Source organism: Cavia porcellus, unplaced genomic scaffold (assembly GCF_034190915.1).
Source record: "Cavia porcellus strain 051 isolate PalLab524CR breed Dunkin Hartley unplaced genomic scaffold, mCavPor4.1 scaffold_1, whole genome shotgun sequence".
Lineage (NCBI taxonomy): Eukaryota > Metazoa > Chordata > Mammalia > Rodentia > Caviidae > Cavia > Cavia porcellus.
Genome location: NW_026947484.1, coordinates 201,425,684 through 201,441,969, shown reverse-complemented (window position 1 = coordinate 201,441,969; position 16,286 = coordinate 201,425,684). Strand labels below are relative to the sequence as shown.

General features: G+C 52.9%; 1 protein-coding gene across 18 annotated transcripts in view; it reads right to left on the bottom strand.

Moving 5' to 3' along the window:
* Ralgps1 (Ral GEF with PH domain and SH3 binding motif 1) overlaps nucleotides 1-16,286 on the bottom strand; it is a 266,014-nt gene that overhangs the window by 22,534 nt on the left and 227,194 nt on the right. For 13 of the 18 annotated variants that reach the window (XM_063227834.1, XM_063227863.1, XM_003470764.5 and 10 more), the window contains 4 exons: nucleotides 13,331-13,398; nucleotides 4,097-4,223; nucleotides 2,862-3,016; nucleotides 730-781 (listed from right to left, as the gene is read on the bottom strand). In XM_063227834.1, coding sequence (XP_063083904.1) covers nucleotides 730-781; nucleotides 2,862-3,016; nucleotides 4,097-4,223; nucleotides 13,331-13,398 — 402 coding nt within the window. The remainder of the gene's footprint in view (nucleotides 1-729; nucleotides 782-2,861; nucleotides 3,017-4,096; nucleotides 4,224-13,330; nucleotides 13,399-16,286) is intronic. The other 5 variants (XM_063227922.1, XM_063227927.1, XM_005004026.4 and 2 more) reach the window with 1 other exon arrangement.

The following is a 16,286-nucleotide window of genomic DNA, read 5'->3' as shown; positions in this document are numbered from 1 at the left end:
TGTGAGTGTGCAGCTTGTGTACATGCACTGTGAGAGCTCTATGAGTGTGCATAGATGTGTAACATGTATGAGAGCATGGTACTTGGGCAAAGGCCACTAGACACTGGTGGAGGCCTCACCCTGAAGGACAAGGTACGCCTGCCTCCCTGGAACAGTCTTCATCACTGGACTTCCTTCTGCTTAGCCTCAGACCTTGATGCCCTCCTCTACCGGTGCTGCAGCCATGGGTCACCCCTTCGTGGCACCTCCATCTTCCTAACCCCCAGGACTGGCCCGGGAGCACATATTACAGGTAAACTCCTGAGTTGGAGGCTGTGTACCTAGGCAGATAGGTTCTGCACAGGGAGTCAAACCTGAGGCTGCATGGCAGTGGTGCCAGTCCTTTGCCACCAGTGCCCAGCAGGGTGGAGTGTGGGTGCAATACTCTTAGAGCCCACCAGGTGGAGCCACATGTCCATCAGAAGAACAGGTGTTGTCCTGCTGTCCAGAACCTGCACTGCACAGCCAGTCTGCTCCCAGATCTGCTCCAGGAAGCACTCCTGAGTTGACTGAAGTGAGGCAGAGAAGTGAGGCTGCTCACAATGCGGAGGCCTGGACACCCACGGTCCTACGCTCCTGCCCACGCTGAGGAGCCACAGGACCCTTCTTGAGGCCAGTGCCCAGAGCCTGCCTCCAGCTCCTTGGTCCTGAGACCTCTGTGGGATGAGGCCATGCTGAGGCCACACTCACCTTTCCAGCCCTGAAGACATCTCTTCACTAAACTCTGAGCTCTCACTACTGCCTGGAAAAGGAACACAGATCAGTGAGCACAGTGGCCTTGAAGAGCTCACAACTTCCTGACCCTGTGGGTGACAACATGACTCAAGTTTTTGCCACTGTTTCTGACCTTGCTCTAGAGGGTTAGAAAGGCCTGTCCTGTACCACCATTCCCAGGGGTCCTCTGCCCCTTCCCACTGCCTGCTGAAGGCCTCTGGGGCCTAGAACCTTGGGCCTACCTGGCTTGATGGGAATTCACCACTGTCCCTGCTGGCTCAGGGGAAGCAAGGCTGGAACACACTTCGTCTGCCCCCAGGCTAGGCTGCCCCTCTTTGACAGAGCCCTCTGGAAAGTCCCAGAATGTCCCGGCACAGCCCTGGCCCAGGGAGGCACAGAGGACGACTGGACCAGGCCACCTACTTCTAGGAGCTATCCAAGGAGAGATTTTTTTCTGTCACTCAGCATCCGTGTGCCCTGCCTCTGTACTGTTTTAGACTGCAGAGGCTCAAGCTTCAGGGCTATTTGACTGAAATAAAAGCAAGGCTTGGCATAGGGAAGGGATAAGGAGGAGTCCTAGGCCCTTGGATCATTCTGAGCAGTGGCCCTCATTACAGGTGCTGGGGACAGACCAGTCTGGCTCCAAATGGGGTCTGTGCACATGTGGCAACTTACTTAGGGCTTTTCAGCCCCAAGCAGAAAAACACTGTGAGTTCTGACTTGAAGAGTCAGGACCAAACAACTCTGTGATCTGCATCTGGATGCTGGACACACAGCACCTGACTTGTTTTCTGTCTCTGGAATAGCAGGCCTGGACTCAGGCATAGTGAAGACAATTTCCTGAATGTCACACAGATGCTCGGGGCCCAGCCAAGCACTCTTGGGCTTGTATTTCCCAGAGTGCATTCCTCAGAATCCCAATCCCATTGTTCCCAATACCATATTCCAAGGAAAAAGGATCCATCGGGGGACCCCACAGTCTTTGAGTGTTCATAACATTCAACACAGCAAAGTCTTGGGGAGGAAGCCTTTGCATTTCTGTTCCACCTAGCTTCTCCCCAACATGTGAAATCTAGTAGGCTCTTCCATGGCTCCTGCAGGCCCTGGAAGGCACTGGTGAAGGCTATCCTACACCACAGCCTGCATCCACATAGGATGGCCCCTGAGGACAGAAGGCAGACTTTCAGAGGCGAGGGAGATGGCTGTCTCCTGGGCTGACAGCCCACAGTCTCTGAGACTAGTACATGCGATTTTGCCTGTTTTCCTCTTGCCCACCTACCCCATGTTCCTGGCCCTCTACCCTACGGTCCTCATCAGGTTAAGCTCAGCATGGCATCTGCCTGCCCACCCCAGACCTGAGAGAACTCCCTGCTAAAGGCAACAGACAGACACACAGACACACCAATAACAGAAGCACAGGCACATGGGAAGGCACCTGGGTACCATCAGAGGGGCACTGGTCTGATCAGTTCAGTAACACTACTGGTGTCCACCTGCCCTCAGCTGACCTGGGGACACAGGGGGACAGATCTGTAACCAGAGCTCAGGGCTAGCCTCAGCCCTAACTTCGGCACCTCCCTCTCGGCCTGTGCCAAACTTCTGTTCCTTCCATTGACACAAGCACTGTTCTGGCTGATGTTCATCGATGTCATTTCATCCCTGAAGATCGCATTTCCATCCTCCCTCCTCTAGCTTTGCAGCATTAAGTACACAGTGAAGACCCAGTGGCCACCCTGTCACTGTGCCAAGAAGCTTTCCTTGCTTTGCGCTGTGGGGTCCTGGGGTGAGGGCTCCCCTGAGGCAGAAATGCCATTGTGGCAGCAGCTGGGCTTTGGGGGCTCACACTCAAGTGTATGTCTGGCTGCCTCTTCCCCTGCCTGAAACACTGGGGCTACAATTCAGATAAGAACCCCCTGGGTCCTCAATTCCAGAAGGCTAGGAAGCAAAGGCTTCCTAGCTCCACTGTACACCTGCAGGGAGCCACCTCTCAAGGAGCAAGGTGCCGCTGGATCCCCCAGGGCCCCCAGTGGCACTGTGACAGAGACAGACACAGAGCACATGCTGAGCCTAGGCCCCCTGCCTGTGGTGCGCAGGCTGGAGACGCTTACCTAGGGAGAGTCCATTGGTGACGGTGGAGGAGGTGAGGGTGAGGCCCCTGCGGGGACTGCGCGACTCTAGGACACTGTCGTCCAGAAGGTGCCTGGCCTTCTCCGATGGGAATGTCGCACTTTTACTCTCAACTACACTCAACTGACACATCATACTGGAAACGGAAAGGAAGAAAGAAGGCACAGCTCCTTAGCCGTGGAGCGATCTTGGCTGCACTGCTGGATGCAGGTTTCCAGGCTGTGCCCTCTCTGGAGGTGTGACCTTGGGCAAGTCACATCTTTTTGTGGAGCCTCAGTTTCTCCGCCCGTTCATGGGAAACAATGCTGCTTGCCCTGCCTGCTTCCAGGATGAAGATGAGGCTTGTGAATGACGAGGCTGCAGCAGGGCTGGAGCTGCGTGCACCTGGCCCAGTCCTGGTCCCACACCTCCTCACCATCGCAAGGGACATGGCCTTGTGACCCTCGCCAGACTCATCTTACCCCACGTGTGATAACACCGCTGCCTCCTCTCAGTGGGCTCCTGCCCCGTGGGCGTGTGGCAGGGCAGGCGGAGGGCTAAGAGTGCTGAGAACTCAGAGAGTGTCTCTCTTCCTCCTGCCCTCAACTCCTTAGGGCCAGCCAGGGCTGGTTTGGGCGTGACTAGAGATGGCAGGCAGGCAGGCGGAGAGGAAGGAGGAAGGCAAGCAGGGAAGAAAGGATGGAGAGAGGGAGATGGACCCATCTGTTCAGGAGTCCATACCCAATGCCCAGGAGCTATGGCATGGCTGCCCCCAGTCATACTGAGATCTAGCCCTGACCCCTAGCTAACAGCCCTATGGGGTGGGTGAGCCAGCAGGTTCACTGCTGTGCAGATGCCACAAGACAACAAATGGTGGCCTGGCAACATTCCCTGGCACCCACTGGGCCTAGACTCTGGGTTTCTCCATAAGAAAGCTACTAACAGAGCCTGGGCGCATTTGCTAGAACTCCTGTTGCTTCCCTTTCCTTCATCCATTCTGTATCTCCATGAGCTGCAGAGCCTGGAGCCTCAGTGAACGGTGAATGGATGATGCTACCAGTGCTCTCAGTGATTCCTCAACTCATGCCAGGCTCAGGACAGCATGCCAGCTAGGGGCACCAAGAGCTCCCAGGAGGGGTATGGAAGGGACTCAGCCTCAGGTGAGGGCTCCCAGCAGTCCTTCATTCATGCCCATGCCAAGTCAGAAGCCCAGGAGCAGGGCTGCTCCGTCACCCACTTGTTGCCCAGGCTGTGACTCTTCCTGTGTCGGGGGACCGGTGGTGTGGGAAGGCTGCCGGCCACAGATGCATCGGGGCAGGTGGGTCTCCGGCGGAAGCGCGCTGAGCTGGAGCCCACAGAGGGGCCTGTGAACAGAGCAGAGAGAGAGAGAGATAGAACAGAGCAGGGATCAGAGGAGTGTGGGTGGGGAGAGGCTTGGGGATTGGGGTAAGATGCCCACTCAGCTGTCACAGGTGGGACAGAGTGTAAAGGAGCTACACAGTGCTCTGCTCATCAGTGCCCCTCTCCCGCCCCACCCTGTATCACCCATTCTCAAGGCTGACAGCAGGGGTGGTGGTTGTGTAAGCCCACTGGGGTCCCAGTTCTGCTAAGGTGGAAAGCAAGATCTCATAGACCAATCCAGTAAGAGAGGCAAAGTCCCTGAGCCAGGACTTTGGGAACTGAAGGGTGGCTGAAATGCACCTGCATGGTCCTCTGTGCACATTTCCCCTTGCACAGTGGAAGCTTGTTTGAGGCTCTGATTCTTGTCAGTGCTACCTGGAGAGAACCCTGGCAGTTCTTGCTATGTTGGCTGCTGGGGATTTGGGCAGCTCGGCAGGTGCCCTGGGGAAGACCTGAGCTACAGGCTGGGCTACAGGCAGCCAGGCCATGTAGTTGCTCCAGAGAGGGAAAGAAAGAATGAAAACCATCCTGCTTTGTTTTGGTTTTCACTATTGCTGGGGAAGAATCCAGAGGGTGGAACCGGGTTTGTTTATCAGCAGCCATATAAGAGGATTACAGTCCCACTGCCTGAGTCACTCAGGCTCCCACCCTGGTGCAGAAAAGTGATTTCTAAAGGTCAGATTGCACTGCTCCTCCCCATGTGATTTGAAGCAGAAGCCCAGGGGTCCTGGAGTTACAGCAGAAATAATGAGGATTCAGCACTGCACACTTGGTGCCTGCTGTTTGCCTCGCTCTCGCTGTAATAGTTGAGGCACGCACTCTTAGTAGTCCCAGTTTCTTAGAGGGCCAGCTTGCATATGTGCAGAGTGCTGGAGGAGGGTGTTCAGCAGCACTCCTTGGCTGGCAAGGGAGGCACCCAGTGGTTCAGAGCTTGGACACTGGACACAAGAGGAAGGGACAGGGAGAGACCATATGTGTAGGATCAGCAAGCAGGAGACAGCTCCTCTGGGAAACCTGCATTTAGGTAGGTCCAAAGGCTACAATTGAGAAAGGGAAGGGGAAGAGGCCTACCATTCATTTTGCACCAACTGGGAGCCAGACTGGTAAAACACTTCGTGTCTTAGCTCATGGGCTCATCATGGCCTCTTTAGAGCACACCAGGGCCACACGGGAGGGTGCTGCTCCTCTGCGGGCTGTTCCTTGTCCCACTTGCCTCCCACACACAGCAAGCCTGCCTGCCCCGTCTCTGCTTTCCAATTTGGGTCCTTGCAAGCCCATTGGTCTCTTTCTTGAGCCCTCTATTCTTCCTCCAGGACTAGGCTAGGATGGGCCCCCTCTCCTTTGTGCTTTGGACCCTTGGGAGGTTTGTCTGACCTCAAATGCCCCTGGGCCAGCTAGGGGGAGAGGGTAGGGCCCCAGGGCCCAGTGTCAGAGCTGACGCTTCTCTCCCAGCCCCCTCCCCCGCCTTCTGCATTGTTGACCAACAGCTGGGTCTGATGCAGAAGTAGAAGAATTTCCATTCAGCTGGGACCCAGATGAGGGACCTCTCTGCCAGTAAGTGACACCCTCAGCTACTGAAATGCCTCAGGTTCTTGCTGGCCAAGCCTGGGGTGGCCCCCACGTGACTGCCAGGGACACGTGTCTTCTGGGGCTGTGTCAGAATTGGGCAGCTGGCAAGTTTATCATATCCTTGGGCAGGGGCAGGGTGGGTGGGGTGGTGCTAATGTGCTGGGACCCTGGCCAGAGTGCAGTCCCTACTGCCCGCCTGATATGGCATGGACAGCTGGAAAAACTGACCATGGGGCTTGACTATCTCAGAGGATTGCTGTATTTTTCCTCTGCATAATTTTTCCATGAATAATCTTTAAAGTGCTTTAAGTGGCTGTTTCTTTAGCAGTTTTATTGGAACATATGAGAACTGACAGTCTCTGTGGGGAACAAGATATATTGAAAAAGATCTGGTTTTCATTACTTTTCTCTCAAGAAACCACATACTGACCAATAGACCACTCACTGACCGGAAGAGTAAAAAGCACTGGGCCTCTAATGATGGCCGTGGAGGGGTCTTTATCAAGCCTGATGAACAAGCATGGCAAAGGACTGCAGCCCTGAAGGCAGATGGGCCTGGCTCCCCTGTGTCTGCACTTACAGACTGAGTGGCCCCAGCCTCTGAGCCTAAGTCTGCATCTGCAGAACAGCAATGGGGGTGCTATCTCCAGCCTCCCTCCTCCTGTCTCAAATGTTTACTGCACCCTGTGCACGAGGCCATGTTGGTGCTGGCGCCATAGTATGGGATTGAGAGATGATGGTCTGTCTTCACGGGGCTCATAGGATAGCCAGGCATCTGCTCCCAGGAGAGGCACAAGCTTTGACAGGGGATGACAGTGATCACTACGGCAGCTGCCTGAGTGGTGTGAGCCCACCAATACCGATGGTGACAAAAACTGCTAACCTTCAGTGAGTATCTATAAGGTGTGCTATCCCTGTACTCTTATTTAAGGCTCATGGTACCATCGCCATGCAGAACGTGTGGCCATTTCAGTTTCATGATGTGGAGCTTGCAGTTGGGAAGCTCAGGAACTGGCCCAGGTTGAGCAGCCTCTGAGCCAGAGATCTCTGCGTACAGTGCAGCTGAGAACCCGGAGGGAGACTCAGAGGGGACTTCTGGGATGTCTGACATCCCAGCTGGTATGTCAGCTCCAGCATGGACAGTGACAGGCAGAAGCAACAGCATATGTAAAGGCTTGGTGGCCTCTGAGGACCCGGAGTTTCGTGAGGAGAAAGCACAGTGATGCACTCAGAAGGGCACCCTGGGAAGCTCCCTGTTGCTTGAGAGCACCTGCTTGTGGCGGAGACCTGAGCCCATGGGCTGTGTGGATGCAGGGTGGGAAGGGAGGGGTCTTGGAGTAACCCATTGTGCCAAGGTGGTGTGCACTCAGGGAGTGGGTTGTGGGGGCTGGGGGAGGACATATGAAATCCATCATGGAATGTCTGGAGGTCCCTGGATAGATGGCTGTGGCACTCATGGCTGCTAAAAAGGGTACACCGCCCATCTGGGAGCTTGTTCCTACAGATTTCTCCTGCCTCTGAGCCCTGCTCTGGACTGGCACTGCCCTATTTTGGTCTGCTCACAGGGAACAGGTCTCACACATCAGAAATTAATGGGAGGCAGCTGTGGCAGAGGGGAAACTGCTCAATGCAGTCATGAGATTTGCGTTCCACCCTGCCTCTGCCTGGGCTGAGGCAGGGGTTCACAGCCTGTCCCCTCCTCCTGACAAAGCCTCTCATGGTGCTCGAGGGGTGGGTATGAGGACTGTGTCTCCTGGAGTTCCCACCAGTGCCGCTTGAGCCTCTAGAATGCAAGGTGGGCTTTTGCACCAACTGGGAGCGCCTGTGCAGGAGCCCTGTTCCCAGTCTGGAGACTTGGACCCTTCTGGGTCTGCCTCTCAGGGACATGAGAGGGGCGGGTCTGCACAGAAAGTCTGTTCATGTTTGCAAAAACCCTTCACAGCCAGTTTTCCCAGGGAGCCAGGAGTCAGTCACTTTCAAGTTCACACACATTCTCAGATTCTCCCATATGCAACTCTCATAGGCCCTCTGCTGGCCAAGATCTATCTCCCATACCACACACAGGCTATGGTTCATTTCCTTCTGGAAAATGGCACCTGACTGTTCTTTGACTGGGTCAAGCATGCCATGGACCCCCTTCACGACTGAAGCTGCACTCCCAGGCCACAGGGAGCTGTGAGGAGAGAGGCCACAGCAGGGCAGCTCGGTTGGACGGAAGCAGTGAGAGTTTTGCCTCCTTTGCCTGGCCTTCATGTGACTGGCTTTCTGGCCCTGGAGGAGGGAGCCCTTTTACCACTTGGAAGACAGAAAAGGTTTCTGGAGGGAGGACTGTGAGGAGAGGCCCTCCTTTCCTTTTGTCTATGGCTGCTCTCCTCCTCTGCAAGCAGAGAGCCCTTGGTGGGGCTGAAGGAACCTATACAGTGGCAGGCTACACAAGGGACTTCTGGTATTTTGTTCAGGCCTGGGATGCAAGATGGCCACAGTCAGAGGACAGTGGTAGCCACAAGAGCCAACTGCATTCACAGGTCTGTGGTGGTGAGGGTGGGTAAGGCCTCCCATGGAACAAGGTGGCGCCTGTGAGGTGATCTGGCATGGACTTAAGGGCTTGAGGGGCTCTGAGCAGCAGCTAGTAGTAGGCAATCGACTCTGAGGGGCTGCAGAAGGAACCATGGAAGCCCCTGGAATGGACCTGCATCTGCTGGGCTGAGGACTTCATAGAAACTCTGACGCACACCTGCAAGTGCCCAGGAAAGGAAGCACAGTGGTACTGACTGCACCATGCCCCAAGAGAGCAGCAACCAGTGTGAGACTGTGTCCCACCCTGGGCGGTGGCAGCATATCAGGGACGTGGAGAAATGCTAAGGGAGCATAAAGGCCACACTTGCTCTCTTGCCATAAGCAGCCAGGCCTGGAAGGGTGAGGTGAGGTGATTTAACACATATCAGGTTTGGAGTTTTACTTCTTACCTGGAACTAGCATCTGAGGACCAGTGGGGACAGCGTGTGATTCAAAGTGTCTGTAGGAAAGCAGGACATGACAGGATATCACTCAGGGCAAAGGCTAACTTACACTGCATAGGTACACAGGGCAGCCAGGACAGATCTTAGAGTGCCCTGGGCTCTCACTGGCCCCCTATTCGCATTGGAGGTGGGCAAATTTCTGCACTCAGCAGGTGGCTCTGCTACTTCCTTCCTGCATGAGGCTGGGCACGTGCTAGGTGCCTTCACCTGCAGAACAGGTGTGACAGGGCCCCCTCACTAGGTTGGGGTCAGGGCACAGAGGAGGCCAAGGCAAGGCTTGGGATGGTGCTTGGCACAGTCTGTGTTTAGCAAAAGTTGCTTTGATGCTGAGGATGAGGAAGAGGATGATGATGCATCCCATCTCTCAGCCTGTTTTCCTCCTGTCACTGGCTGGAGTGGTGCTATTAAAATGTGCCCACAAAGTCCCTCCTGCTCTGTCTTGGACCTTGGCTGGCCCTGTGGCTTCCTGATTCACTGGGGGAGGCCAAGGTAAGGCTGTATGACTTCGAAGGCTAAAATATAGCTTCTTTTTTGCCCTTCTTGGACATTTCCTCTGGGGGACAGCTAGCTGCCATGCAGAATCTTGCTGGTCCTGAGGTGGCCATATTACGAGGCAGCCGTACCTGCCATAGTAGTAAGTAAGTGAGCAGGAGCCCAGACAGCCCCTCAGGCTTGCTTTCCTATGGTTGGGCAGCTGCCTCACCCTGTTGCCCATATGGACAACATCAGAGTCTGCTGGGAGAGCCCGGAGCTAACCCCCAAGAGGCTAGTAGTGCAAACCCATGAGCAGGTCTTCTGGCACCACCTCAGGGAATGCTCCCAGAGGCCTGGGGTGAGAGCCTGCAGAAAACATTGCTGTTAACAGGGAAACTGAGGCTCCAAGGGACCAAGCTCACTGCCGGGGGTTGTACAGCTCAGAGGTGCTGGAGCTGGGTTCTGTTTGAACTCAGGTCTGTCTGAACCCAGAGCAGGACTCTTGCTACAAGGCAATGAAACAGGGAGACAGCAAGGCACGTCTGAGTGTGGTCCTGAGAGTATGTGCAGAGAGGAGCGGCCCAGGCTGAGTCTCCTGGATTTGACTTGCCACCCAGGAATCTTGAGGGAACTCTGTCCACTGGGGAAGCCATGTGGGGATGGGGCTGGCAAAATTTGGAAATGTTCCCGCCAATTCAAGGGATACAAACATTATTTGCCCTCTCTAGGGGGTCATTGTTCTGTACGTTTTTTTTCTCCAGGAAAATTCTAGTTCACTTACATGAACTAAACATTACACGGGGCGGGGGTAGGGGATGAAAACATGGCATTATTGGGCTTTTTTATTCACACTCAGAAGCTGAGGTTTCTCCATTTCCTTTCTCACAGTGTATTTTGTTAGGGGCAAACCTGCCCACATAGCCATTCCCTAGGGTGGAAAATGGGGGCAGCTCTCTTCAGGGTACGGAAGCCATCCCAGAGACCACACAGCCACAGCTTGGACCCCGCTTCTGATGTTACTCAAGAGAGATTCAAGCCCATGAGACCACAGCTGCTCTCAGTGTCAGGGTCAAGGCCTCCTGGTCCCAGAGGCAGGGGAGCCGGGTAGAGAAGAGGCAGAGTCCCCTGGCCCCCTCGGTTCACTCCTGTGGGCCTCCTTTCGGCTCTGCACACGGTCCACCTCTCCCACTGTAAGATGCATGCTCCAGGAGGCTGGGGTCTTGCCTTACTTGTGCTGAGCGCCTGGCTCCTTGCAAGTGCTTGGCCATTGTGGGCCCATAGCACGCAAGCCTTGAGTGAACAAAAGAGCACACCACGGGGCTTTTCCTTGGCAGGTGTGGTATATGTGGCTGTGTAAAGAACCCCACACTGGAACCTAAACCCGCCTCCAGAGGAGTGAGGGAGGCTGCGTTCCTCCCATTCCTAGGACTGCAAGAGGCACATTCCTGTCCCTGACTCTGGTTCAGCTCTTGCCACGTGGCTCAGTCTGACTGCCAGACCCAGAAAAGCTCCCTTGAGCTGCCCCTCTGGTCCTGCCCTTCTGGTCCTATTCTCTAGAGTACCCTGATGATCCAAGGCTGAAACAGCACCCCCCTCTCTGTCCTCTGGGGCTGCAAGCAGGAAGCCAGGGCCTCTAAGAATGTCTGAGCTCTTCAGACACTCCCCAGACCTCTGGCTATCTAAGCGAATCTTAACCTCCTGCTTGCAAGGCTGAAGCCAGGGATTTGAAAGTTGGTGGAAAATACTCCTGTGAGCTGGGGCTTACGCCACTGTGTAGAAAGCTGCTGGCATCAGCACTTCTCCTGAAGGCTATGCAGAGTCAGCAGTCAGCCCATGCTGAAGCTGCCTCCAAGAACAGGTGCCCACAAGGCCCAGCAGGTGCTTGGGGCACAGGGCCAAGGGGCAAGGCAGGTGACCACAGTCCTTTGTCCAGAGCCCCTACATACTGGGCTTTAGGAATTCCACAGTGGACCCATCTCTCAGGAGCCCTTATTTTGGTGGGAAGACAGACTCAAGGCATGTGAGCATGCAGCTAGTGGGAGGGATGTACCATGCATGCAGGCACGAGTGGCACAGAGCACTGGTGGAAGGAAGCTGTCATACAGGGGTCAGCACATCTCTGTCAGAGGCCTGACAGTATTCTTAGGCATTTCAGAACCCTGGTTGCATCCCAATCGTTCAACCTTGCTATTGCAGAGTGAAAGAAAACACAGACAGTATAGCAGTGGGCGGGCGGCTGTGTTCCATCCTATACAGGAACATGGCCCAGAGCTGAACATGGCCCAGAGCTTGCCAGCCCCTGTAAAATGGAGCCTGATTAGGTCTGGGGCTGGCAGAAATGCTTTATGAGACAGTGACATTTAGCTAAAACCTGAAGGCTGAACCAGGGACAGAGGATGAATCATAATACTGAGAATCACAGTACCATCATGACAAAGCTGTGCCTGACGGGGGTGTTCCGGGTCAGGCTCCACTTGCTGTAGGCACGTGGTCCCAGTAAGTTTCCACAACAGCCCCACGGTTGAGGTGTGTGTGTTGTGCCCACTCTGCAGGTGGAGTGTGAAGTACTGGGCATTTTGGAGGAATAAGTTGCTAGGGGAGGATCCTAGAACAGGTCTAAGATGGGAAGGTAGAGACTGGATCAGTACCAAAGTGTTCCCTTGCTACTGGCCATCTGTCAGGAAAAGGCAGCAGGTATAGAGACAGTGGAGGACATTTCAACACTGCACTCAGGGAAGCCTCATAGAAACCAAGCTGCTCAACACAAACTTGATTCTGTCTTAAATTAGGACAACAGCATCTCCTAAGGCTCTGAAGACAGATGCATTTCACTCTCCAAGTTACCAGATGAGCCCCAGGGTAACAGCGCAGGGTCCAGCTTGCAAGACACAGCTAGCAGAAGTGGAAGAGACAAGGGGAAGGAGTGAATTCAGGGCAGGACAGAGGCTTTGAGGGTGGGGCTTGCAGCAGGCTGCAGCATGGCCTACTGCAGGCTCTGTGGTCCTTGCCTACCAGGACACGTGCTAGCATGGAAGTATAGAGAAGGGCTTGGGCAGGCCCAGGGCAGCAGCTTTTCACCCCTTCTAGTCACTGCATGTGCCATGCTGTGCTGGGCATCCTCCCAATAGCACTCATTTTTGACATTTTAACATTGCTGGGATGTTGCTTTTATTATCTCCATTTTGTAGATAAGAAAATTGAGGCCTGGGGTGGAGGATAAAGACACTTATCTAAAGTGGCCTGATCCAGGTTGATTCGACTAGAGCTCAAGTCAGGAGGAGGTACTGTTGTCCCCACCCCACCCTCCTGCCAGCAGTAGAGGTCAGCCCTGGTCACTGAGAGTGGGCTGGACAACCAATAGAGCAGCCATGACGAGAGTGATGATGGTAGTAACACCAAGCACACTTTCACAATGTGCCACTTTCACAATGTGGGTGGAGCACTCTCCAGGCTGGAACTCACCAGGTAATTGCAGCCACCCTGCAAGGGCTTTAGCTCCATTCTACAGATGAGAGCTTGGAAATGGCAGAGCTTGGGCTTGACTGTAGAGACTGAGTCCTTGCCATTATGGAGCATGTGTATGTGTGTTTCCTCAACAGGAGAATAAATCCAGGAAGATGAGCTCCTTGGATCTAGTGGCACCAAATATTTCAGGCATCCTGTGCACATATTGGTGGCACACATGCTCCAGTCTGGTGCACCCCTGATTTATAAGGGTCCAAGTGGTCCGGAGACTCGGGATTTCTATATTTCATTTTGTTCCCACCTTGGGGCTCTAATCTTGTGTTTTTGGGGTTGTTCTGTCCCAGGTTGCTCTAGGGAGCCCCAGAATTGAGGTATCTTGCAGAGGTCCTACAAGATTAGGAGCCTGGCAGGTGGGCACAGGAGCCATGAGCAGGGAGAGCTGAGTTGCTGTGCTGCACACTCAGCTGTGCCCTTTAGCTCCATGGGCAAGGCCTGCCCAGGGTTATTCCTGGCTTTGCTCCCACTTGAGGTGGCTACAATACCTGCAAGGTCTTCCTTGGAAGAGACTAGTCTTGGAGAGCTGCTTCCTGGTTCTATTCTGAGCGACAATCTGAAAACAAAAGTCACAAGATCAGATGGGTAGTGGCTTATCACAGGCGAACTGACAGATGCATGGTCAGGCTGGAAAGGGACAGCTGTTGCTGGCGGCAGAAGTCAGAGAACCCTGCAGTGCCGTGAGATCTGGCCCCCAGCACAGTCACCTCCCTGGAGGCCTCCAAGGCGTTTCCATACTGAAGAACCAATGGTGAGTAACCAGGCCCATGGTTTACTGAGCAGGATGTGTTAATTTGGCTGATGAGGCTATAAACTAGGTGCATTTTATCAATGAGGAGACTGAGGAATAGTAACTTCCTTCCCCAAATCCACATGGCTAGCAAGTGGCAGAGCAGGGTCACTCTGACGTAAATAAAGGTTTCATGGGCAAGACTGGGAATGAAGGATAGTCCTTTCTGGAAGGAGAGACAGTCCCCAGCAAGGTGAAGGAAACCCGAGTCCACATGCATGAAGCAGACAGCTCTCTTCCTGGGTCTACTGACTCCAGCCTTCTACTCCCCCACATTACACAAGAAGGGAAATCCAAAAACTCTTGGGTCTCCCAGCAGCAGGAGGAGAAAGCAGACCTCTCCACACATGGAAGGATGGCCAGACGCCTTCCTGCCTGTGTAAGAGCCATGGAGCATCCAGACAGAGCCTCCTAAATGGGAACAAGATAAAAAGAAATGATCCAGTGGCACAGCACACCTCCTCTCCCAAAAGGAGGACAGAGAAAGGGGGAGAGGGCTGTGCCTGCACCCAACCCATGAAATGGTCTGGGAGTGGAGAAAATTCTCCCCAGTGTTTTGAATGGAGGAATAACTTATGAGGAACATGGGTGAAACACAACCAAATCTGAAAAGTGAGATGATGAAACAGAAGGATAAAATGAAGCAGGAGACTGAGGCCAGTAAGGAGGTTGGGGGTGGGTACCCCAAATCACAGACTCTAACGGACAGGGCTGGCTGAATACCTAAGTGAAAACAGATCACCAAACACTGCTGAGGATGAGGAGGTGACTACAGTTGTTAGAAAGGAACTAATGGGCGAGGAGGACAGAAAGTCCCCAGCACATGCCTGCCTGAAGACAGAAGCCAAGAAACGGTCAGGAGATGTCAAAGCTACAAGCCAATGGCACTGCTGGCAGCAAAGGGAGGGACTGGGGCAGGACTTCTAGTGAAGACTTCCCTGCTTGAGCTTTTGAGAGGAACCCTTCACCCACCAAGCAGACCAAACAACCCACTTTCAGAGGGGGAAACTGACTGGCTTCGGCCTTCACTAGAGCAGCACCCAATGCCAGTGGGCAACAGCCCAGGTCTGCAGGCCTGGGAGAGAGCTGAGGTGAGCTGCTAGCAAGGCTAGGCCTCATGAATGTGGCTGCTTCCATGGGGGACTCAGGCAAGACAGGCCCAGGGAGGGGGTTGGGGAGAGCCTGCTCCTGATGAAATCCAGCTGAGTAAGGGATTGATTTAGAATAAGGACTCCAGGAGATGCTGAGGAGGAACAACAGGTGGTAAGAATTGTATCCGTTTAAAAATACTAAACAGTAGGAATTATGATTCCCGAACATGATGTTTATGTTATAAACTTGGGTTATGTGGTCCAATAATAACAAAGCTAACAAAAAACCAGAGGAGGGCAAGGCAGAGGTGAAGCAGGGAGCCGTGGTAATAGTCTCATCTTTTATAACCAGAGCCAGCTGATACCGTCCACAGCAGAAATGTACTTACAGCAAACTTCCTGACTCAGACGCTCCATGTTTTTCCTGAGCCCTTTTATGAATCTTAGGAGGCTCTTTGGGGGAAATAATATCTCTTGTAGCAAAGAAATATTTATTTAAAGAACAGAAATTCTTTAGCTTTTATTTGTTCCTTTTTCTAGTTGAACTAAAATACTTTTAAGTAAAAATAGCAAGCACTGTAAGACCCAATTTTAATAAATTCCATCCTTGCATACATTCAGCTAGTCATCCTTCTCTATGTATGTTTTATGCACTGAAAAATGTCCAAAATTATGCTCACTTAATGCTAATGATCAGCTTTCTAGGTGGTGGGAATTTGGGTCCTTTTTCTCATATCAATAACTTAGACTAAAGGCCAAGAAATAAGCCTCTTGGTGCAATATTTCAAAGCAGATGGGAGCAGGTGTTAGGAATACAGTGTCATCAGTGTCCCAGCAAAGCTGCTGCATTCGTGGGGGTGAGGAGCCAGTCTCCAGGTGTGAGCGGGCTGCGGAGAGAAGCTCCCCCTGCACAATCACAGAGCCTGCCTGTTTCTTTTTCTTGCCATTCAGAATGAGGATCCCCCCCAGGAATGGAGTCCTTCATGTTCTACAGAGGTTAGGGCTGGTGAGAATGCAATACACACACCACACGCACACACACGCGCACACACACACACACCCCTTCATCCACAACAAAGGCCTTTTGTAAACTCCAGGCTGATGTCCTTTAGCGTGGAGTCTTAGAAGTGCTTGATATCCTTCAGAATGGAAGGAGTAATTACGACCTGTCACTTGTCTAAGGATTGCTTCATGGTCAGTATTTATAGATCATTTTTCTCCTTAAAGCACATTAGTGCTAATGAAAAAGTACTGTCTCTTTAAGCAAAAGCTTGGCAAAGGGATGGAAAATAAAACCTAAGTGGGAATAACTTTGTACTTTAGGCTACTCTTTTCAGGAATAGCAAATGCTTTGTAAATAAAATGATCTCAGTTTGTAATAAACGTAATTTTAATGGTAATATGTGGGCTTCTTTTCCTGCTACTATTATATAACAGATCACAATCTCATATTTTTTATTTTGACAAATTATTTTATAATAATATGACATTATGTCTATACTTCCAACAATCATTAGAAACACACAGAGATTTCTGAAAAAAGACAAATCTTCAGGCTCTGCC